Raw genomic sequence first — 25,208 nt, forward strand, 5'->3', positions numbered from 1 at the left:
ATTCTTGCTAACATACAGGCTGGGTCAAGCAGAGAGAAAGGAGGGCTTCCTTTTATGATTTCCTGCTTTACTACAGATGAGTACATCTAGGTAAACACCACATCTTAAACACCTCCCTGGAGGTGTTTAAGCCCAGGCTGGCTGAGGCTCTGACCAGCCTTATCTAGTGTGGAGTGTCCCTGCCCATGGCAGGGGGGTTGGAACTAGATGATCCTTGTGGTTCCTTCCAACCCTGACTGATAGAATAGAATAATAGGAAGCCAAGCACAAAACCAGAGCAAGTAATAATAGAATAATAGAATAATAAACCAGGTTGGAAGAGACCTTCAAGATCATCGTGTCCGACCTATCATCCAACACCACCTAACCAACTAACCCATGGCACCAAGCACCCCATCAAGTCTCCTCCTGAACACCTCCAATGATGGTGACTCCACCACCTCCCCAGGCAGCCCATTCCAATGGGCAATCACTCTCTCTGTATAGAACTTCTTCCTAACATCCAGCCTAAACCTCCCCTGGTGCAGCCTGAGACTGTGTCCTCTTGTTCTGGTGCTGGCTGCCTGGGAGAAGAGACCAACCTCTGCCTGTCTACAACCTCCCTTCAGATAGTTGTAGAGAGCAATAAGGTCACCCCTGAGTCTCCTCCTCTCCAGGCTAAGCAACCCCAGCTCCCTCAGCCTCTCCTCACAGGGCTGTGTTCCAAACCCCTCACCAACTTTGTTGCCCTTCTCTAGACTTGTTCCAGCAAGTCAACCTCCTTCCTAACCTGAGGGGCGGTACTATGATACAATGAATGCACCATGTGATGAGTGGTGGGAGGTGTATCACCTGCGTACCTAGAACGCAAAGTTGGGCTGATTCTTCAGACTGTCTGATTGATAGGGGGTTTTCCCCATGTATCTCTCTGCTCATGATTATTTATTAGTACAGGCTAAAGAATGCCCTGCAAATGCTGGCAGTCCTGTGAATCTCTTAGCTTTATTGCAAAGGTAAATAAATCTGGAACAGGCGTTGTAAAGGGTTAGCAGTTGCACACACCTTTCCTCCCATCAAGGGTGACAGAGATAAATTGAAAGATGACAGGAAGGTGATGGATGAAGAGTTGATGCAATTGTCCTTCCAGTTGCTTTTTAAGAAGGGAAAGAATGGGTTTGTGTTGCTGTCTTGCACAAAGATGGTCTCTTTCCCTACTGCCAGGGAAAACTGAGCACGGAACTGAGCTTGCACCTCTGGAGCTCGGGGGTCAGTCACCGCCTCATTTGCTCTTGTGCAGGAGCGACAGTTCAGGGTAGAAAGCAGATTAGCTTCTATTAATTACTGTAAGTCTCTTCTGTGGTGGAATTAGTAAACAATTAGTTGCTGCTGGAAGCAAGTGAGGTTTTACACATTCTAAAAATTAGTGATGACTCAGAGCTGCATCATATTAGCTTCGTATTAACGTGGAGGGTGAGCATGAAATTGTGATGGTGGCAAAATCCCAGCAGCTGCTGGTTCAGACTGACAGTTGTAAAAGCTGAAGTATTTTTGTTTTCCCTTCATTCCCACCCAGAACCAATATTGAAGGCCTGAGTTTATATTCAAGGATGTATTTGTTGGCTGTCTGCGGGAAAGGTTTTGCTGAATGACTTAATTGGGCTAATGTAATTAAGCTTCTTAAGGCTTATAGCCAAGCCCCCCCGCTGCCAAATACCTGTTTAAGCACACTGCAGTGCCCCTGGGCATGCTGTCCTTGCACTCCCTGTACACAAACTGTCAGGGTATGGCTGTGTCTGCATCAGCAAGTAGCTTGGTGCAGCAGCCAGTGCTGAGGGTCTGCTGATTACAAAATGCCTTTGACCAGGAAAATGAAAATGCTAACGTGGTGTAACAGTCTCAGAGTGGATACTGCAGCTTAGGTGCACATTAAAACTGTCAGGCTTAAGGAAGGGAGGCTGAAGGGGATCTTTCTGCTGTCTTCAGCTTTGTCAGAGGAGGGTGTGGAAGACAGGAGTAGGGTCGTTCCAGAGCTGCGTTGTAACAGGGTAAGAGGCAGCAGTCTTAAGTTGTAACAAAAGAATGTCCAAAGGAATATTATGGGAAAAGATTTTAGAATGATGATGTTCAAGCACTGGAACAGACTGACAGAGAGGTTGTGCAGCTGAGCAAAGCCCAAGGAGCCTAACTGGTACTGCTGGCATCTAGAGCAGATGACCTCTAGAGGTCCCTTCTGACAGCCAAAAGGGTCAATGGCATCCTGGCCTGCATCAGGAACAGTGTGGCCAGCAGGAGCAGGGAGGTCATTCTGCCCCTGTACACTGCACTGGTTAGGCCACACCTTGAGTCCTGTGTCCAGTTCTGGGCCCCTCAGTTTAGGAAGGAGGTTGACTTGCTGGAACGAGTCCAGAGAAGGGCAACGAAGTTGGTGAGGGGTTTGGAACACAGCCCTGTGAGGAGAGGCTGAGGGAGCTGGGGTTGCTTAGCCTGGAGGAGACTCAGGGGTGACCTTATTGCTCTCTACAACTCCCTGAAGGGAGGTTGTAGCCAGGTGGGGGTTGGTCTCTTCTCCTAGGCAACCAGCACCAGAACAAGAGGACACAGTCTGCGCCATGGGAGGTTTAGGCTGGATGTTAGGAAGAAGTTCTACACAGAGAGAGTGATTGCCCATTGGAATGGGCTGCCTGGGGCGGTGGTGGAGTCACCATCATTGGAGGTATCACAGTATCACAGTATCATTCAGGGTTGGAAGGGACCACAAGGATCATCTAGTTCCAACCCCCCTGCCATGGGCAGGGACACCCCACACTAGAGCAGCCTGGCCAGAGCCTCATCCAGCCTGGGCTTAAACACATCCAGGGACAGGGCCTCAACCACCTCCCTGGACAACCCATTCCAGGGCTTCACCACTCTCATGGGGAAGAACTTCCTCCTCACATCTAGCCTGAATCTCCCCACCTCCAGCTTCATTCCATTCCCCCTAGTCCTATCACTACCTGAGATCCTGAGCAGTCCCTCCCCAGCCTTCCTGTAGCCCCCTTCAGATACTGGAAGGCCACAATGAGGTCACCTGGGAGCCTTCTCTTCTCCAGACTGAACAGCCCCAACTCCTTCAGTCTGTCCTCACAGGAGAGGTGCTCCAGCCCTCTGATCATCCTCATGGCCCTTCTCTGGACACCTTCCAGCACCTCCACATCCCTCTTGTAATAGGGGCTGCAGACCTGGAGGCAGTACTCCAGGTGGGGTCTCCCCAGAGCTGAGCAGAGGGGGAGGATCACCTCCCTTGCCCTGCTGGCCACACTCCTCTTGATGCAGCCCAGGATCTGATTGGCTTTCTGGGCTGCAAGTGCACACTGAGAGCTCCTGTTGAGCTTCTCCTCCACCAGCACCCCCAAGTCTCTCTCCTCAGGGCTGCTTTCCAGCCAGTCCCTGCCCAGCCTGGATTTGTGCCTGGGATTGCCAGGCACAGGTGTTCAGGAGGAGACTTGATGGGGTGCTTGGTGCCATGGGTTAGTTGTTTAGGTGGTGCTGGATTGGTTGATAGGTTGGACACGATGATCTTGATGGTTTCTTCCAACCTGGTCTATTCTGTTCTATTCTATTCTAGTCTAGTCTAGTCTAGTCTAGTCTAGTCTGTAGCCTGCATCCACACACCCAGACACGGTGATGGCTTGCCGGATAGCATTTTAAGGTTTTCATTTTAGCAGAGAGGAATCCAGTTCAAGCAGATCATGTCACTCTGTGATGCAAATCTTAAGTGCTGTAATCAGGAGCAATCAGAAGATTCATTTCCAAAGTGTACATTGTCCTTTTTTAAAGTGTTGGGGTTCTTTTTAATTACTGTTTTTTTGGCAAACTCTCCCTAATGCACTGTGACACCAAGCACAGGATAGACAAGGAATACTTCCATTGTTTGAAATGAATCACAGGTGAAAAAAACTGTTGTTGCAAAAATAACCACTCTGGTGTAGAAGCCTGGAAGAGTCAGCAGTCTGCAGCAGGTTGGAAAAGCTCCAACTTGCTGCTTCGATATTTTCATGGTCTCTAGTACTGGGATAGATTTTTCTTGTTGCTGTTTCTGAGATTTCAGTTTAGCTCTTAGATTTACTTGAGCTGTTTTAACAGTGAACTGTAGTTGTTCCTTGGTGAGGCTTGCAGCTGAGTATGGCATATCAAACACATCTCTCTCTTCTGCTGTATTGTTCAACATTTGTTAAAGTTGCTTCTGGTTTCAAACAGAACAATGCAGAGAGGACTTGCTTTGTCTTAACAGATGCAACAAAAGAGTGCAAGAGAGATGGAGAGGCATCCAGGCTGAAACCCTTACTATTTGAGGTACTTCAAAGATGGGTGCAGTGTAAGAATAGAATAGAATAGAATAGAATAGAATAGAATAGAATAGAATAAAATAGAATAGAATAGAATAGAATAGAATAGAATAGAATAGAATAGAATAGAATAGAATAGAATAGAATAGAATAGAATAGAATAGAATAGAATAGAATAGAATAGAATAGAATAGAATAGAATAGAATAGAATAGAAAGAATAATAGAATAAACCAGGTTGGAAGAGACCTTTGAGATCATTGAGTCCAACCTATCACCCAACACCATCTAATCAACTAAACCATGGCACCAAGTGCCTCATCTAGGCTCTTCATAAACACCTCCAGTGATGGTGACTCCACCACCGCTCTGGGCAGCACACTCCAATGGGCAATCACTCTCTCTATGAAGAACCAACTGGTACGGTGGCTCAGTTGGTAGCACATAAGACCCTTAATGGGAAGGTTGTGAGTTCAAGCCTGCAGTGGGCAGTAGTGTCCTCCCTACTCTAGTCGTGAGGTCTGTGGTGACGAGTTGGACTTGATCTTTGAGGTCCCTTCCAACCTTAGGAATACTGAATACTGAAATTCCTAACACCCAGCCTAAACCTCCCCTGGCACAGCTTGAGACTGTGTTCTCTTGTTCTGGTGCTGGTTGCCTGGGAGAAGAGACCAACCCCCACCTGGCTACAACCTCCCATCAGGGAGTTGTAGACAGCAAGAAGGTCTCCCCTGAGCCTCCTCTTCTCCAGGCTAAGCAACCCCAGCTCCCTCAGCCTCTCCTCACAGGGCTGTGCTCCAGACCCCTCCCCAGCTTTGTTGCCCTTCTCTGGACACCTTCCAGCAACTCAACATCTTTCCTAAACTGAGGGGCCCAGAACTGGACACAGGACTCGAGGTGTGGCCTAACCAGTGCAGAGGACAGAGCAGAATGACTTCCCTGCTTCTGCTGGCCACACTGTTCCTGATCCAGACCAGGATGCCATTGGCCCACTTGGCTGCCTGGGCACACTGCTGGCTCATGTTCAGCCTACCATCAACCAGCACCCCCAGGTCCCTTTCTGCCTGGCTGATCTCCAGCCACTCTGACCCCAGCCTGTAGCACTGCATGGGGTTGCTGTGGCTAATGTGCAGAACCTGGCACTTGGATGTGTTAAATCTCATGCTGTTGGATTCTGCCCATCTGTGCAGCCTGGCAAAGTCTCTCTGCAGAACCTCTCTACCCTCTAACAGATCAACTCCTGCCCCCAGCTTGGTGTCATCTGCAAAATTCTTCTTCCTCATTCCATTCCTCTCTTCCTTATTCCATTTTAAGCATGGGAGGATGTGATTTTGCATCTGCAGAAAAGTGAAATCCCCAGCAGTCCCCTGGAATGGTTGTTTGAGAACAGTCATCACTGCCCTCCTGACTCCAGGTTAGTACTGAAATAGCCATAAGCCCACGGTCACAGAGGGTCTGCAGGGACTGAGAGGTCTTTGAAGTAGGGACTTATGTGCAATGTTTGTGTTGCTGAACTTTGCTAAGCATGCCCTTGCCATGCAGCAAGGCACTGTGCCTCCTTCCTCACAGATCAGTGCTGGGATCAGTGCAGTTTAACGTTCTTGTTCTAACACCCCTGACATGGACAGTGGGATTGAGTGCACCCACACCATGCTGAGCAGCACAGCTGATACACTGGAAGGCCCCCAAAAGAGGGAGGATGTGGACCTGTTGTAGTGAGTCCAGAGGAGGGCCACAAAGATGATCAGAGTGCTGGACAGGCTGAGTGAGCTGGAGTCATTCAGCCTGGAGAAGAGAAGTCTCTGGGGAGATTTATTAGTCTCAGCCTTTTAGTACCTAAAGGAGCCTACAAGAAAAATGAAGAGGGCCTCTTTACAAGGGCAGTAGTGATAGGATAAGGGGTAATGGCTTTAAACTAAAAGGGGGTAGATTTGGACTAGATGCAACAAAGATGTACTTCATTATGAGAATGGTGTGGCATTGGAACAGGCTGCCCCAAGAAGCTGTGCATGCCACCTCCCTGAAAGCGTTCACAGCCAGCTTGGATGGGTCTCTGAGCAACATGGTCTGGTGAAGATGTCCCTGCCTACTAGAACTAGATGGTCTTTATGGTCCCTGCAATCCAGTCCATTCTATCATGCATTAAAATGATTGGTTCTGATCAACAGCAGCCTCTTTAGAGTTTAGTTGCTCAGCTTTGGTTTTGCTTGTTAATTTAGTTCTATAAATCAGTGTTGCCCCACAGGTTTTGCTTGGAACAGTCCTTTAAATGACAGCCAGTAGTAGACCTTACCTGAGTTACAACTTTAGCTCCTGATACTTAGAAAGACAGAAGCAGAGAAGCATGATGTGTTGAGGTGGTAGCTTCAGCCATAGTATGGACTCCTGACAGGTCCAAAGTCAATACAGCAATATAGAAGGCTGCCAGACTCCAATCACTAACAGTGCTTGTCATCTTCATTGTGAGCTATATGGCTTTGTATGCTGGAAAACCTTCTAGCTTGCTGCTTGAACTTCACATATTGGGAGGAGAAATTGAAGCAGTTAAGAAGTTGCACTTTTTTTGCTGTAAAATCAGTGACAGGATGAATACAATCCACCTGCTTTTTTCATCTGTTGTCTGCCAATGATGCATCAAACTACAGGAGGTGAAATTGAGAGCAGGTCATGGTGGTGTCCAGACAGTTTGCAGTGACAAAGACTACCTTGCAGGGCTCTGCTGCTGCTGCTGAAATGGCCTGTTTCATTGGTGGATATTGATCAGCATTGGTGTGTGTTTCTTGTGCTCATTGCACAGACAGGCTTCTAAGGAAGAAAATAAGCTGTACAGTGTGGTGAGTTGACCTTGACTGGATGTCACATAACCACCAAAGCTGTTATATCAGTCCCATCCTCATCTGGACAGAGGACAGAAAATGCAATGAAAGGCTCATGGGTGGAGATAAGGACAGGGAGAGATCACTCAACAATTACCATTGTGGACAGAACAGGCATGGCTTGAGGAAATTAGTTTAATTTATTGCCACTCAAATCAGAGTAAGATAATGAGAAATAAAAACCCAAGTCTTAAAACATCTGCTTCTCACCCCTCCCTGCTTCTCACCCCTCCCTGCTTCTCACCCCTCCCTGCTTCTCACCCCTCCCTGCTTCTCATGCCCAACCTCACTCCCGTTTTTCTCTACGTTCTCCCTTGCAGTAGCACATGGCAGTTCATGTTCTCTCTGCTGCTCCTTCCTCCTCAGGGACTGTGTTTCCCATACTCTTCCCTGTTCCAGTGTGAGGTCTCTCCCATGGGAAACAGTTCTCCACAACTTCTCAATTGTGAGTCCTTCTCATGGGTTGCAGGTCTTCAAGAACTACTTCTGCACAAGGCCCTTCCATGGGGTGTAAGCTTTCAGGAACAGACTACTCCTGCATGGCTTCCCTGCAGGGTTACAAGCCCTGCTGGCAGACCTACTCCAGCATGGGTTCCTCTCTACATGGGGCCACGAGTCCTGCAAGGAACCTGATCCAGCAGGAGCCTTCCATGGGGTAGCAGTATCCTTTGGTCATATCCACCTTCTCCAGTGGGTCCTCCATGGGCCAGTGGTGGATATCTGCTCTGGCACCATTAACCTCCATGAACTGCAGCAGGACAGCCTGCTTCACCATGGGCTGCAGGAGAATCTCTGCTCTGGCACCTGGAGCTCCTCTTTTTTTCTCCTCCATTGGTCTTGGTGTCTGCAGGGTTGCTTTTCTCACATTTTGTCACTCCTCTTTCCTGGCTGCAATTGCATAGGGTATTTTTTCCCCCTTGCTTCTTAATTATGTTATACCAGAGGCACTACCACCATTGGCCAGTGGCAGGTCCACCTTGGAGCTGGCTGGCAATGTCTTTATCAGACACAGGAGAAGATTCCAGCTCCTTCTCACCACAGCTACCCCTGTAGCCCCCCTGCTACCAAAACCTTGCCGTGCAAATCCAGTGCATACACCTTGGGTTTGCATCCTGTAAGAGCTGAAATAGTTGTAAGAAGTTGTGAGAGATGGGAGGCATGACCTAAATGCAGGTCCTACCATGGCAAGCAGTACCAGCTCCTGATGGTCATATCAAGTCAAGTGCTGAGGACAAGATGAGAAATGGAGACACAGTGGAAAGTGCAAAGCAGGAAAATGGCCCTGGTGTCCTGTAAGAGAAGGAGCTGAGGAGAAGCAGTGACACCAAGTATCTCAACACTGTGGATCTGTACTGTTGTAAGCAGCTGGCAAGAGTGTGCTGCTGTACGCTTGGAATCAGCAGAACAGATAGTGACTGTAGCCAGGACTGCAGTGCATGGTGCCACTCTGGAAACATTTCGTTGAGAAGCCTTTTGTCCCTGTCTAGAATAGAATAGAATAGAATAGAATAGAATAGAATAGAATAGAATAGAATAGACCAGTTTGGAAGAGACTTTCAAGATCATCATGTCCAACCTATCATCCAACACCATCAAATCAACTAAACCATGGCACCAAGCACCCCATCCAGTCTCTTTTTAAACACCTCCAGTGATGGTGACTCCACCACCCCCCTGGGCAGCACATTCCAATGGGCAATCTCTCTTTCTATGAAGAATTTCTTCGTAACATCCAGTCTAAACTTCCCCTGGCACAGCTTGAGACTGTGTCCTCTCATTCTGTTGGTGGTTGCCTGGGAGAAGAGACCAACCCCCTCCTGGCTACAACCTCCCTTCAGGTAGTTGTTGTCTAGATTGTGTCTTGCCCACAACACACAATTGCAAGGGCATATGTGCTGTTGCATAGTTCTGAGGAAGGAAATGAGACAAAAAGGTGTATTGACAACGTGCAACAGCACACTGACTGTCTTCCTTCTCTCTCCTGAGCTACACAGGGGACTAGCCCTGTCATCCTTAAATGAGATTCAAGCTGCAGAAGCTACAGACAAGGAGCAACAGAATACCTGGGGAAGGACTGGTGATTGTTTTAATGACTGGAACCCAGCTTGAGAAGTTAGATCCATAACACTTGGAGTGGAAAGAGTTATTTATTACAGAACGTAGCAGGTTGTTGAGTACAATGGAACAAGCCCACCCAATATTCAGGTTATTGAACCCAAACTATACAGCTGATGCAAAGCAAGGAAGAGAAGACTTCACTATAGCACCTAACTAATAAGTCTACTCTGAGAGAAGGAGCCAGAGCTGCAGGACTTTTGATCTGAGAGTTTGATCTGGATTTGCTACATGGATAGAATAGAATAGAATAGAATAGAATAGAATAGAATAGAATAGAATGGAATAGACCAGGTTGGAAGAGACCTTCAAGATCATCGCGTCCAACCTATCATCCAACACCACCTAATCAACTAACCCATGGCACCAAGCACCCTGTCAAGTCTCCTCCTGAGCACCTCCAGTGATGGCGACTCCACCACCTCCCCAGGTAGTCCATTCCAATGGGCAATCACTCTCTCTGTATAGAACTTCTTCCTAACCTCCAGCCTGAACTTCCCCTGGCGCAGCCTGAGACTGTGTTCTCTTGTTCTGGTGCTGGCTGCCTGGGAGAAGAGACCAACCTCTGCCTGTTTACAACCCCCCTTCAGGTAGTTGTAGAGAGCAATAAGGTCACCCCTGAGTCTCCTCCTCTCCAGGCTAAGCAGCCCCAGGATGCAGTGGTTTAAGCTGGGAGCCTCCTGCTGCTACCACACAAGCTACACCTGCCATGCCCCAAGGTTCCAGCCCAGTGGGTGGACACAGGAAGCTGCATATGACATCCCATAATGCCCTGCTCCCTATAAAACCACCAGCAAGGTTCTACACTTTCTTCCCTGGCTGCCCTCATGGGAGATGCTCCCTGTCTGGTAATGGAGGGAGAATTATCTCAAGGCCTTATTTTTGGCCTGGCAAAGCTTAATGCCAAGAGGAGAAGGGGGAAGGGCAGTCTCAGATCTGGCCAGCTGAGATTGGCCTAACAGTGGAGGGGGGGGAAGAAAGAGCCCTGGGGGTTTTGGGTGTGCCCTCAGGTAGGGAAAAGGGGAATGCTGGGAGGCTTCTGAGTATGCTTTGGGATCTCCTTTTGTCACTGTGCTTGTGGTTCCCTGTAAAACACTCACTGCTTTTCCATTGAAACTTTCCATCACTTCTGCAATCCATTTGTATGAGTCTCATTTTTTCTGCCCTGGTGGGAGGCAAGGAAGGATCAGCCTTCCAACCCACCACAATGGAAATGAATGGAATTCTGCTCAAGCTGCTATCAAGTAACAAAAATCTGCCAAATCTGCCATGTAGGTGAAATAAGTTTGTGCTCTGCAGTAGTTCTCTGTAATAATGGCCTCCCTGCTCCTCTTTACTCATTCATATGCAAACTAGTTGTAATTAGTAGTAGCAGACATTAGGCAGGCAGTGATGGGCAGGTGTCCATGCCACTTTGCACAACTGGAGCTTAGGAAGCAGTGACTCCTGTCTTAGTGTTTCTCTGCTAACTCAGGTGTAGCAGTTGACTCTGCTGAAACCCTCACCTCCCCAGCATTTGATTTTTAGAGGCAAATTGCATTACTGAGACAATTTTTATATCTTATTCTAGAGTATTTGACAATGGCTTTCCAATAAAGTCAGCACATCTCCCAGTTCTCCTCTAATTGAGCAAAATTGGGCATTGGGAAAAAAATTAGCTGTATCATATAGCTTGTCTAGTACTATTTTCATGATGCCCCTCATTAACTCCATTACTTCTTGTTGCCATGCAGTTTGGTTAAAGGGCAGTAGGGAACACTGCAGTCTATGAAATACAGCAAAGGGCAAATGTGAATAAACTGTAGCTAATCACTGCTGAAGCTTCCCTCCCACAGCAAACTCCTGGCCAGGCTGGCAGCCCAGGGCTTGGACAGCAGCACTCTGAGCTGGGTTAGGAACTGGATGGAGGCTGAGCCCAGAGAGTGGTGGTGAATGGTGCCACAGCCAGCTGGCAGCCAGGCACCAGTGGTGTACCCCAGGGATCAGTGCTGGGCCCCATCCTCTTTAACATCTTCATTGATGATCTGGATGAGGGGATGGAGTCCATCATCAGTAAATTTGCAGATGACACCAAGCTGGGAGCAGATGTTGATCTGTTAGAGGGTAGAAGGGCTCTGCAGAGGGACCTCAACAGGCTGGACAGATGGGCACAGTCCAGTGGCATGAGATTGAACACATCCAAGTGCCAGGTTCTACACACTGGCCACAACAACCCCATGCAGAACTACAGGCTGGGGTCAGAGAGGCTGGAGAGCAGCCAGGCACTGTACCTGGGGGTACTGGTTGGTAGTAGGCTGAACATAAGCCAGCAGTGTGCCCAGGTAGGCAAGAAGGCCAATGGCATCCTGGCCTGCATCAGGAATAGTGAGGTGAGGAAGAAGGTCTTCCCAGAAAGAGTTGTTGGCCATTGGAATGTCCTGCCCAGGGAGGTGGTGGAGTCACTGTCCCTGGAAGTGTTTAAAAAGGATTGGATGAGGCACTTGGTGCCATGGTTTGGTTGATTAGATGGTGTTGGGTGACAGGTTGGACTTGATGATTTCAAGGATCTTTTGCAACCTGATTAATTCTGTAATTATAAATTCAACTGGAAACGTGATGGAAAGCAAAATTATGCAATTCTCTTTTCTCTCTTGTTGCATAAGTATTTTGTCTGGTTTTCCTGAGGAACAGCCTCCCTACCCTTGCTTCTTGTTTTCCTTTTTCAATATTAACTTCCTGATGTGGCTACTTCAGGTGGTTATGACGCTGATCTCTTACAGTCAGAAGGACTTTACTGCCCCGGTCCCCATCTTATGGTCCCTAAATTATAGGGAACTATACAGAAAAGTGATACAAAATAGGCTTAAGCAGAGCGTTAGGAGCTCTCATTGTCACAGGTAAGCTGAAGGCTACCCTCATTCATTGTGGCAACACCAGCGATGAGCAGTGTGAGCAGTCTGGCAGTGCAGGCCTAGAGCCTGACATGGTGGTAGGCCATGCTCAGCATAAGTGCAGAGCCAGCTAGCAGTGTAGCAAAGCAGTGCTGTGCCTGCAGCATGCAACTAGAACAGGGCACTGGTAGCTATAAACACAGAAAGTTATCTTGGGACAGCAGGACCTGCACCTGCATCAACAACCTCATTGTGTCATTAGTAGTTGGACCAATAATCTCTAACAGTGCGATGTGTGGTCACTCAGAGGGAGCCAATGAAGCCATGCCAACGAGGCTCCCCGAGTTTATATAAGTTGTAGCAGTTCCCTTGCTAGGCACTTCTGCCTTTCCTTTCCCTTCTTCTTCTATGCTTTACTTTACTGTGCTGTACTTGCACTATACTGGAGCAATAAAGGAACAATAGTCAATCATATTGGTCAGCTGTATTGACTCCAAGCTCCATCCCATTAATCACAGTATCACAGTATCACAGTATAACTAAGGTCGGAAAGGACCTCGAGGATCATCGACTCCAACCTATCAACACAGACCTCATGACTAGACCATGGCACCAAGTGCCACATCCAATCCCCTCTTGAACACCTCCAGGGATGGTGACTCCACCACCTCCCTGGGCAGCACATTCCAATGACGAATGACTCGCTCAGTGAAGAACTTCCTCCTCACCTTGAGTCTAAACCTCCCCTGGTGCAGCTTGAGACTGTGTCCCCTTGTTCTGGTGCTGGTTGCCTGGGAGAAGAGACCAACCCCTTCCTGGCCACAACCACTCCTCAGGTAGTTGTAGAGGGCAATGAGGTCACCCCTGAGCCTCCTCTTCTCCAAGCTAAACAACCCCAGCTCCCTCAGCCTCTCCTCAAAGGGCTGTGTTCAAGGCCTCTTCCCAGTCTTGTTGCCCTTCTCTGGACACCTTCAAGTGTTTCAATGTCCTTCTTAAACTGAGGGGCCCAGAAGTGGACACAGGACTCAAATTCATCCCTTGGGTTTGATTTCATAGCCATATTATGAGAAAATGCATGACACAAATATGGCAGAAGCCAGAATCATCCTGAGCAAAGTACTCTGTGTAGGGTGAGTATAACCCCCCTACCTTCTCATACATGCACAACAAAGCTCACCTTCTGAACCTGTGCTTTTCATATCTTGTGAGGCTGCTGTGCCTTTGTCAATGGAGTCTGTGTACAGAGCAGCAAATGCCACCATAGACTTCTCCCTGAGATGAAGTGCTTAAGCAGCAGCAAGCATGAATGGTGGGGAGTGAATGCACTAAATAAATAACTGGGGATTTATTATCTCATGCCACTTCCATATGTGTGTAGCTGTGTGAATTCAAAGGAAAGAAATCAGTAAAGACAACATCCTAGCACCTAAGCTTGTGCCAGATGTCTTATGCTTGGAGTCAAGTCCCACCTGAATCAGGAAAAGCTGTTGGGTTTAATTGGAAATCAACTCTGGTCTGCTTTGCTTGATCTGATGCTCAACAGGGAGCTTGTCAAGTAAAGACCACATCTCTGGAAGAATGGCTTCTTAGAGACTTGGAAAACCTCTGTTGTGTGGGTCCCAGTCTGTAAATCCCACTGCACTTAATGAGGCAGTGGGTATCCAAGGAGCTCTCTGTGCTGCAGGGCAGAAGTTCTGTAATCCCTCTGGAAGCCCTCACTGCAGCAGTGATGGAGCTGTTGCCTGTCAGACATCAGGCAACCTTTTCATTAGAAAAGGAAACTTCCAGGGCTGATCTAAAAACTGGTGGTGCAAATGGTGCAAATCAAAATGCCAGGATAGAATCATAGAATGTTAGATGTTGGAAGGGATCTCGAGAGGTAATCTAGTCCAACCCTCCTGACAAAATAGGATCATCCAGGGCAGGCCACACAGGAATGCATCCAGGTGGGTTTTGAAAGTCTCCAGAGAAGGAAACTCCACAACCTGTCTGGGCAGCCTGTTCTCAGAGTAAAGTCTCTCCTCATGTTGAGATTAACCTCCTGTGTTCCAGCTTGTACCCATTGTTGTTGTCCTGTCACTGGGCACCACCAAAAAGAGACTGTCACCTTCATCTTGACAGCCACCTCTCAGGTATATATGCACATTAATAAGATCCCCTCTAAGCCCTCTCAAGACTAAACAGCTGGACAACTCCCTGAAGGGAGGTTGTAGCCAGGTGGGGGTTGGTCTCTTCTCCCAGGCAATCAGCACCAGAACAAGAGGACACAGTCTCAAGCTGCGCCAGGGCAAGTTTAGGCTGGAGGTGAGGAGAAAGTTCTTCACTGAGAGAGTTGTTAGCCATTGGAATGTGCTGCCCAGGGAGGTGGTGGAGTCACCATCCCTGGAGGTGTTCAAAAAAGGATTGGATGTGGTACTTGGTTCCATGGTTTAGGAGTCATGAGGTGTTGGGTGACAGGTTGGACTTGATGATCCTTGAGGTCTCCAACCTTATTGATTCTATGATTCTAAATTACTAGGTTGAGTGATGAGAATGAGAGAAATTTCTGCTGTTTTCAGTGACCTCATCGGAAAGGATATTGTGGAGCGGTTGCTGCTGGTCTCTTCTCACAGGTAATGAGCACTAGAACAAGAGGGAATGGCATCAAACTGCAACTGGGTAGGTTTAGACTGGACACTGGGAAATTTGTTTTCACAGAAAGAGTGGTCAGACATTGGAAATGGCTGCCCAGGGGGGTGCTTGAGCCAACCACATCTGGATGTGTTTAAAGGTCCTTTAGATGTGGTGCTTGGGGATATGGTTTAGGAGTGAACTTTGTAGAGCAGGGTTAATGGTTGGACCTCATCCCAGGGGTCTTTTCCAGCCTGAATGATTCTGTGTATGGAACAGAGCACTGCTTAGGAACTGTAATGTGCACATGAATTCTTTTTCTGTGGAAATCCCAGTTGAGTTCTTAAGTTATTCCCCTTTCCTTCAGCTGAGCACCAAGTATGATAGTATTGCATGGTCTTAGAATCAAAATCAGAGAAACCTTTGGGTTGAACAGCAGAGTTTGGTCTGGTTTCTGCATACGGACCTTTGTAGGAGATCATTTAAACTGAAACAATGGTTCAGGACTGCACAGAGATTATTATCTACTGGATCCTTGAAAATTAAGAACTCCTAAAGTCTCCTCAAAAGTTGCTCTACTCATTTTGCTCAAATCCACTTCTGCTTAGATGTGATGTTCTTAGTGAGGTAGCAGTTGAGTGTGCCCTGTTTGTACGCAGGACGAATCGGCACTAGTGTAAGGCATGTGTGTATTTAGCAGGGCACACTGGCCACCATGCAACACAGATCCTGTGGGCTAAGTCCTACTACAAACAGCTGGATGCTGAAAAGAGCTGCTGAGCATGGTGCTGCTGTGTTACACATCCTCTGGGAAGGTGATGGGGAGCAGGTGCTGCTGACTCACGAGTGGATGAGGGTGCTGGTGCTCATTATAAGCAGCTGGCTATGAGTAACACTGCTGCACAGAAAACTTGTGCATGCCTCTGGCTGTCTTTCATAGCAGTTTCTGTTCTTTTCTCTTAGGTCAGCTCTTCCATTAAGGTGATGGAGGTACATCTTCAGGACAGGAATGAGAAAAGCCTCAGGTGATGAGCACATTGATCTTGTGTGTACCACATGCTCGCAGGTTGCAGCGCTGGGCCTGTATGCCAGTGATGGGCTGTGTCAGCAGGTTCCTAATGTGCTGGTACTCACCTGCTCATCAGAGATCAGCTCAGTGTGCATGTAGGTGATTGCTGGTACAGTCAATCATGCCACACAGTGAGGCAGCCTCGCTTTTCTGGAAACAAAGTAAAGCTGGGAGCTGCCTTGTTGCTCTTTTCATAGAATCATAGAATCAATAAGGTTGGAAAAGACCTTTGAGATCATCAAGTCCAACCTGTCACCCAACACCTCGTGACTAACTAAACCATGGCTTCAAGTGCCACATCCAATCCCTTTTTGAACACCTCCAGGGATGGTGACTCCACCACCTCCCTGGGCAGCACATTCCAATGGCCAATCTCTCTTTCTGGGAAGAACTTTCTCCTCACCTCCAGCCTAAACTTCCCCTGGCACAGCTTGAGACTGTGTCCTCTTGTTCTGCTGCTGGGTGCCTGGCAGAAGAAACCAACCCCCTCCTGGCTACAACCTTCCTTCAGGTAGTTGTAGACAGCCATAAGGCCTCCCCTGAGCCTCCTCTTCTCCAGGCTAAACAACCCCAGCGCCCTCAGCCTCTCCTCACAGGGCTGTGCTCAAGGCCTCTCCCCAGCCTCATTGCCCCTCTCTGGACACATTCAAGTGTCTCAATGTCCTTCTTAAACTGAAGGGCCCAGAACTGGACACAGAACTGGCACTTGTCACTGTGCTTGCAGCTAGTGGGAGCAAGCCCTCCTGAGTATTGTCTCTGCTGAAAATCACTGTCACTGTATCACTAAGGTTGGAAGAGACCTCAAAGATCATCGAGTCCAACCTGTCACCACAGGGAGGACACTACTGCCCACTGCACGTTTGAACTCACGACCTTCCCATTAAGGGTCTTATGTGCTGCCAACTCAAAGATCTGTAAGTGTAGAAGACCTGTTAAAGCTGCAGGACTCTACACCTATTTTAAAACTTTTTCAAACTTCTGTTCTTTTTTTTTGCTGCTAAGCCATTTAACAGGACTTCAGTGATTGTTGGTCCTTTGTGAGGAGTCCTCACACCCAGGTTTCTGCTGGGGGATTGAGTGGAAATGGCACAGCTGCCAGCTGAAGGCTTTTTTCTATTCCTACTTCACACACAACGCTGTGAATGTCACTGCACTGAAATTAAGTTTTGGTATTTGAATAGTTTAGTTTGTTGCAGAGGCACTTCTTGTCCTTCTTCAAAAGCCTGAGGCCATTTTTCATAAGAGTCTGCCAATGCAAGGACAGTGCTAGAGCTTGCCATGTTTATCTATATCCTTGATGGGAGCAAACACTGTGAAAGCTTCTCTATTAGGGCTGCAGTGTACAAGAACTGAGTAAGAAACAGCTTTGAAAGAGTGCATGATCAATCAGATAGGACAGCTGCAACACTGCATTCTCTCTTGCTTTGGCAAGCACTGGCTGTTTGGCTTCTTGGAGCCACCTTTAGAATAGAATAATAGAATAGAATAGAATAAACCAGGTTGGAAGAGACCTTCAGGATCATCGTGTCCAACCCATCAACCAATCCAACCCACCTAAACAACTAACCCATGGCACCAAGCACCCCATCAAGTCTCCTCCTGAACACCTCCAGTGATGGTGACTCCACCACCTCCTTGGGCAGCACATTCCAGTGGGCAATCACTCTCTCTGTGTAGAACTTCTTCCTAACCTCCAGCCTGAACCTCCCCTGGCACAGCCTGAGACTGTGTCCTCTTGTTCTGGGGCTGGTTGCATGGGAGAAGAGACCAACCTCTGCCTGTCTACAACCTCCCTTCAGGTAGTTGTAGAGAGCAATAAGGTCACCCCTGAGTCTCCTCTTCTCCAGGCTAAGCAACCCCAGCTCCCTCAGTCCCTCCTCATAGGGCTTGTGTTCCTAACCCCTCACCAACTTCGTTGCCCTTCTCTGGACACCTTCCAGCAAGTCAACCTCCTTCCTAAACTGAGGGGCCCAGAACTGGACACAGGACTCAAGGTGTGGCCTAACCAGTGCAGTGTACAGGGGCAGAATGACCTCCCTGCTCCTGCTGGCCACACTGTTCCTGATGCAGGCCAGGATGCCATTGGCCTTCTTGGCTGCCTGGGCACACTGCAGGCTCATGTTCAGCCTGCCATCGACCAGTAACATCAAGAGCAAATGCTTTGGCCTGGATGCAGACAACTGGATTCATAGCAGTTATCTGCACTTTTTGGCACAGCATAAAGCTGAAGGTAATGAGCCTGAGTTTTCCTCTTCTTGACAGGCTGTGGGCACTCTTTCATTTCAGATGCACTGTATGTGGCCAGTGTCTAGTGCTAGACTCATCCTAATCCAGAAAAGTCTTTCCTGGAAACCAGAGCAGGATGAGGTAAAACCAGTCAAAACCAAGTTAGTTTTCCTGACCTGTGAGGTAGTGCCCAGGGAGATGTGTTGGCCCTAGCTTTAAATTTTATTTAGACTTTATTTTTTTACAGTGGAAAATGAAGTCTTAGCTCCAGGGCAGGGACTATACATATTTTGTGTCTGTTTATTTATTTCCCTGTGTAGGAAATGGTAAAAGATTCTTTTCCTTATGTGGGGGGTGGAGGGAGGGGTGGGAGTGGGAGATGTATGAAAAACCACACACAGAAACTTCCTGCACATTTGTCTCTTTGTCCAAAGCTACACAGTCAATGTGTCAGTGTATTTGGGGTCAAAAAAATTCACTGCCTACCTACTAGTTTCTAAACAACCTGTGCTGAATCCAGGACATTCCAGTGGGTTCCTATTGCAACATATCTGGGCATGTTAGCTTGTCTTCCTGTAAGTTCAATATCAGATTCTTCAAAGGGAAAGAGGTATGGTCAGTATTACAAAAACTCAAAGTCCTGGATGAACACAGTAGATTGGAAAAGCAGAAGGTCACCTGGAGACCTTCTTGATTGAAGTCCTTCAGCAACCTTTGCCTCTTTAACTGCTGACAGTCAATTCAGTGTTTTACAGTTGCTGATATCCAGTCTGTAGCAAAACTAACTGGCAGCCAGTCACCAGTGGTGTTCCCCAGGGATCAGCACTGGACCCATCCGGTTCAATATCTTTATTGATGATCTGGAGGAGGGGATGGAGTCCATCATCAGTAAATTTGCAGATGACACCAAGCTGGGAGCAGATGTTGATCTGTTAGAGGGTAGAAGCGCTCTGCAGAGGGACCTTGACAGTGTGGACAGATGGGCAGAGTCCAATGGCATGAGATTGAACACATCCAAGTGCCAGGTTCTACACACTGGCGACAGCAACCCCAGGCAGAGCTATAGGCTGGGGTCAGAATGGCTGGAGAACAGCCAGGCAGAAGGGGACCTGGGGGTACTGGTTGACAGCAGCAGTGTTCCCAGGTGGCCAAGAAGGCCAATGGCATCCTGGCCTGCATCAGAAATATGGTGGCCAGCAGGAGCAGGGAAGTCATTGTGCCCTGTACTCAGCACTGGTTAGGACACACATTGAGTCCTGTGTCCAGTTCTGGGCCCCTCAGTTTAGGAAGGAGGTTGACTTGCTGGAGCGTGTCCAGAGAAGGGCAACGAAGTTGGTGAGGGGCTTGGAACAGAGCCCTGTGAGAAGAGGCTGAGGGAGCTGGGGTTGCTTAGCCTGGAGAAGAGGAGGTTCAGGGGAGACCTCATTGCTGTCTACAAGTACTCGAAGGGTGGTTGTAGCCAGGTGGGGGTTGGTCTCTTCTCCCAGGCAAGCAGCACCAGAACAAGAAGACACAGTCTCAAGCTGTGCCACAAGAGGTTTAGGCTGGAGGTGAGGAGAAAGTTCTTCATAGGGAGAGTAATTAGCCATTGGAATGTGCTGCCCAGGGAGGTGGTGAAGTCACAATGCCTGGATGTGTTCAGGAGGGGATTGGATGTGGCACTTGGTGCCATGGTTTAGAATAGAATAGAATAGAATAGAATAGAATAGAATAGAATAGAATAGAATAGAATAGAATAGACCTTCAAGATCATTGTGTCCAACCTATTATCCAACACCACCCAACCAGCTAAACCATGCAGCCAAGCACCCTGTCAAGTCTCCTCCTGAACACCTCCAGTGATGGTGACTCCACCACCTCCCCAGGCAGCCCATTCCAATGGGCAATCACTCTCTCTGTGTAAAACTTCCTCCTAACCTCCAGCCTAAACCTCCCCTGCCTAGTCATGAGGTCTGTGGTGGCAGATTGGACTTGATGATCTTTGAGGTCTTTTCCAACTAAAATGCCTTGGCAAAGGATGTTGAACAGCTTCCTTGGTGTGTTCCTCCCACAGACATCCAGGAAAGATACCCAGAAGTAGGGCAATATTAAAAAAAAAATAGAAGATGTATTTTTATTTAATAATGATACCTATATTCTCTGAATTGTAATCAATCCTTGGGGTATTGATACATGAAAAGTATTAGTAGAGTTATCGCAGAAAAGATAGAAAGTGTATAGCTTAGGAGAGGAAAACACTGGGGAAAAACAAGCCTTCATCATTGTCTTCCTGGTTTGATCTTAGATTTTTTGATGCTAAGAAGATTCCCAGTTAAAATCAGATGTTGTCTAGTAGCCAGGTGGGGGTTGGTCTCTTCTCCCACGCAATCAGCACCAGAACAAGAGGACCCAGTCTCAAGCTGCGCCAAAGGAGGTTTAGACTCGAGGTGAGGAGAAAGTTCTTCACCGAGCGAGTCGTTCGTCATTGGAATGTGCTGCCCAGGGAGGTGGTGGAGTCCCCATCCCTGGAGGTGCTCAAGAGGGGATCGGATGTGGCACTTGGTGCCATGGTTTAGTCATGAGGTCTGTGGTGACAGGTTGGACTTGATGATCTTTGAGGTCTCTTCCAACCTTGGTGATTCTGTGGAATGTACATACACTAGATGTGCTCCTGTGCAGCCTGCCCCAAGTGACCCTGCTTTAGCAGGGGCATTTGACTCAAACTCCAGAGGTCCCTTCCAGCCCCAACCGTTCTGTGATTCTGTAACTTGTGAACTTGCAAACAGGTGAACAAGAGCCATAGTTGACGAATGAATTGCCAGTTCACTAATTACTCCACTGGGTTGTACAGAATACAGTATCCCTGGCAGTGGCCCAGAGGAGCAATAGCTCTTCTCCAGACAATCTGTTTCATGCTGCAGATTTAATTAAAAAAATAAAGCTGAAAAAAAACCCTGAAAATTGAGAGAGAGAATTCCACACAGTGAGGACTGAGAGGCAAGTACATGGAAATCAGTGTCATCGTTCCCATTTGTCAATGTTATATGTAGCACTGAAGAGAAACTAACTAATTGAAGTTACTTCTCTTGAGTCCCCTTGAATGTGTAATGAGTGTAGTGAATCATAGAATCAATAAGGTTGGAAAAGACCTCAGAGATCATCAAGTCCAACCTGTCACCCAACACCTCAGGACAACTAAACCATGGCACCAAGTCCCATCCCTTTTTCAACACCTCCAGAGACGGTGACTCCACCACCTCCCAGGCCAGCACATTCCAATGGCCAATCTCTCTTTCTAGGAAGAACTTTCTCCTCACCTCCAACCTAAACTTCCCCTGACGCAGCTTGAGACTGTGTCCTCTTGTTCTGGTGCTGGTTGCTTGGGAGAAGAGACCAACCCCCTCCTGGCTATAACCTCCCTTCAGGGAGTTGTAGGGAGCAAGGTGGTCTCCTCTTCGCCTCCTCTTCTCCAGGCTAAACAACCCCAGCTCCCTCAGCCTCTCCTCACAGGGCTGTGCTCCAAACCCCTCCCTAGCCTCATTGCCCTTAAATATTTAAACTGAGGAGAGGCCTCTTTTGTCTCTCACCTTACCACTTCACCCTGCTGTTGTGTGTTAGAGCACAGCTTTTCCTTAATGTTGTAGTGAATGTATAAAATCCTTTTGTTACAATTCTCACCTTAAAATATGGTGTTTTATCAGAGAGGGGAAAGCAAGCTTGCTTCACTCTTCAGGATTGCTGCCTATATTTTAAAATCAGTAAATCTGGTTAAATGCTCTCTTAGAACAGTGTTTCTGCTTGGTCAGGTCTGAAAACAAATCTCTACATACAGGTGCATGCAGATGCTTGCACAAACGTGAATGACTTTGGTGTTATGGCAAAATCTTTGTGGGTGCCATGGACAGTGGCATTGAGTGCACCCTCAGCAGGTTTGCTGATGACACCAAGCTGTGTGGTGCAGCAGACAGCTGGAGGGAAGGGATCCATCCAGAGGGACCTGGACAGGCTGGACAGGTGGGCACAAGCCAACCTCAGGAGGTTCAACAAGACCAAGTGCAAGGTCCTGCATCTGCGTCGAGGCAATCCCAAGCACTGATATAGGCTGGGCAGGGACTGGCTGGAAAGCAGCCCTGAAGGACCTGGGGCTGCTGGTGGAGGAGAAGCTCAACAGAAGCCAGCAGTGAGCACTTGCAGCCCCGAAAGCCAATCCCATGAGTGGCTACATCAAGAGAAGCATAGCCAGCAGGTTGAGGGAGGTGATTCTCCCCCTCTGCTCTGGTGAGACCCCACCTGGAGCACTGTGTCCAGTTCTGAAGCCTCTATTACAGAAGGATCTGGAGGTGCTGGAAGGTGTCCAGTGACGGGCCATGAGGATGAGCAGAGGGCTGGAGCACCTCTCCTGTGAGGACATACTGAGAGAGTTGGTGCTATTCAGTCTGGAGAAGGGAAGGCTCTGAGGAGACCTAATAGTGGCCTTCCAGTACTTGAAGGAGGTTATAAGAAATCTGGGGAGGGACTTTTGAGGGTGTCAGTTAGTGATAGGACTGGGGGGGATGGAGCAAGACTAGAAATGGGGAGATTCAGATTGGATGTTAGGAAGAAGTTGTTCCCCATGGGGGAGGTGAGACACTGGCCTTCCAGTATCTGAAGGGGGCCTTCAAGAAGGCTGGGGAGGGACTTCTCAGGATCTCAGGTAGTGATAGGACTAGGGGGAATGGAATGAAGCTGGAGGTGGGGAGATTCAGGCTGGAGGTGAGGAGGAAGTTATTCCCCATGAGAGTGGTGAAGCCCTGGAATGGGTTGTCCAGGGAGGTGGTGGAGGCCCTGTCCCTGGAGGATTTTGCAACCAGGCTGGATGTGGCTGTGAGCAACCTGCTGTAGTGTGAGGTCTCCCTGCCCATGGCAGGGGGTTTGGAACTAGATGACCCTTCAGGTCCCTTCCAACCCTAACAACTCTGAGTCTATGACAGCACTGCCTCCAGTAAATATTTTCATAGAAGGGCCATAAGAGAATGAGAACAGCTGGGGTAATTTATTCTTTTATAATACTTTCAAATCACATCATTTCTGTTCAGTGAGGCAATTTAACTACCAATATTCTATGAAGTTTGACATTCCAGTCACATAATTGAGTGGCTGCAGTAATATCTATCGCTTGCCTCCATTTATTATAAGCACAACTCTCTAGTTGCCACAGGTTATTTACCCTGGCTTGCTTGGAGCCTGGCCCTTTGTTTTCTCAGCTCTGTTTGAGTACCCACTCCAGAAATGAGGGAGAAGGGGGCGTTGAGCAAAACACGTAGTGACATGGTTTTGGCACTATTTGGGGCATGATTCTGGGCATATGCACTTTTTACCACAATTAAACCTTGTGCCTGCTTTTCTTTTCTGAGACCCTTGCATCTGCCTTGGAAGCAAATTTCAGTGTCTGTCTGCTTTCTGCCCATGGATGTATTGTACATGTTCATTCTTCACTCCAATGCTTTGTCCACATTGGTGTGATGCTACGCATTACATGTCTGAAGTGACAAGCAGAGTCCCTCAGGGATCAGTCCTGGGACCAGGCTTGTTCAACATCTTTGTGGGTGCCATGGTCAGTGGCATTGAGTGCACCCTCAGCAGGTTTGCTGATGACACCAAGCTGTGTGGTGCAGCAGACAGGCTGGAGGGAAGGGATCCATCCAGAGGGACCTGGGCAGGCTGGAGATGTGGGCACAAGCCAACCTCAGGAGGTTCAACAAGACCAAGGTGGATCTGGGTGGAGGCAATCCCAGGCACAAATGCAGGCTGGGCAGGGACTGGCTGGAAAGCTGCCCTGAGGAGAGAGACTTGGGGGTGCTGGTGGAGGAGAAGCTCAACATGAGCTCTCAGTGTGCACTTGCAGCCCAGAAAGCCAATCAGATCCTGGGCTGCATCAGGAGAAGTGTGGCCAGCAGGTCGAGGGAGGTGATTCTCCCCCTCTGCTCAGCTCTGGTGAGACCCCACCTGGAGTACTGCCTCCAGTTCTGGAGCCCCTATTCCAAGAGGGATGTGGAGGTGCTGGAAGGTGTCCAGAGAAGGGCCACAAGGATGATCAGAGGGCTGGAGCACCTCTCCTGTGAGGACAGACTGAAGGAGTTGGGGCTGTTCAGTCTGCAGAAGAGAAGGCTCCCAGGTGACCTCATTGTGGCCTTCCAGTATCTGAAGGGGGCTACAGGAAGGCTGGGGAGGGACTGCTGTGGCCGGTTGACGTTGCCCCCTTAAGAAAGGGAATATGGTGGACGGAAGTTGGTAAACGGAAGGAATAGTCTAAACTAATTTCATTGGAAGAGTGGGAGGAAGCACCTTCTGAACTGGGAGTGAACTGGGAATGAACTGGGCACTCTGATACTTCTATCTTCAGTCTTGCTTCCGCTCCTCCACAGTGCAGCTCTGTCTCTGTGCTGGGCTTTCTGCCAAGGCCTCGGCCTTGAAGACCAGATACAGGCCGGTATTAACTCCCTTCCAATTAACACGAACTGCTTCTAACATTTTTTTTCCTCTCTTTTCTTTCTCTTTCTATCCCACTCTGGGGAAAGGGGGGGAACAGAGGGGAGAGCGGAGGTGGGGAACCCCTCTCTGTCCGAGGGGGCTTACTCTCATTTCTGTGTTACTCTGTTGTATATCTTTGTATATATTGTAGATATTGTAAATTTGTAAATATTCCCCTGCAAACCCTACACTGCTTTGTAAACATAGCTCCACTGCTTTGCTAATTCAGCTTGCAAGTTTTTTTTTTCCTTTCCCTTCAAGTTTCTTTCCCTTTACCTTACAAGGGGGAAGGGAGGAGGCTTCTTGGCCTTACCCTTCCAAACCCACCACAACTGCTCAGGATCTCAGGTAGTGATAGGACTAGGGGGAATGGAATGAAGCTGGAGGTGGGGAGATTCAGGCTGGAGGTGAGGAGGAAGTTCTTCCCCATGAGAGTGGTGAAGCCCTGGAATGGGTTGTCCAGGGAGGTGGTTGGGGCCCTGTCCCTGGAGGTGTTTAAGCCCAGGCTGGATGAGGCTCTGGCCAGCCTGATCTAGTGTGGGGTGTCCCTGCCCATGGCAGGGGGGTTGGAACTAGATGATCCTTGTGGTCCCTTCCAACCCTGACTGATACTGTGATACTATGAAATCTGTGAGGTTCAGAGTAAGCCC

At 48.4% G+C, this 25,208-nt stretch overlaps 1 protein-coding gene across 4 annotated transcripts in view; it reads left to right on the forward strand.

Moving 5' to 3' along the window:
• Positions 1-25,208, forward strand: part of HHAT (hedgehog acyltransferase) — a 272,236-nt gene that overhangs the window by 206,939 nt on the left and 40,089 nt on the right. Inside the window, exon 12 of one of the 4 annotated variants that reach the window (XM_068165115.1) lies at positions 5,618-5,759. The exons of the other annotated variants lie outside the window; for them this stretch is intronic. Within the exon in view, the coding sequence (XP_068021216.1) occupies positions 5,618-5,733 (116 nt within the window). The 3' untranslated portion in view covers positions 5,734-5,759. Of the gene's footprint in view, positions 1-5,617; positions 5,760-25,208 lie in introns of those variants that run through there. 4 annotated transcript variants of the gene reach the window in all.

This window comes from Melanerpes formicivorus, unplaced genomic scaffold (assembly GCF_026170545.1).
Source record: "Melanerpes formicivorus ecotype bairdi unplaced genomic scaffold, bMelFor1.0.p_v2 SCAF_84, whole genome shotgun sequence".
In the NCBI taxonomy this organism is placed as follows: Eukaryota; Metazoa; Chordata; class Aves; order Piciformes; family Picidae; genus Melanerpes; species Melanerpes formicivorus.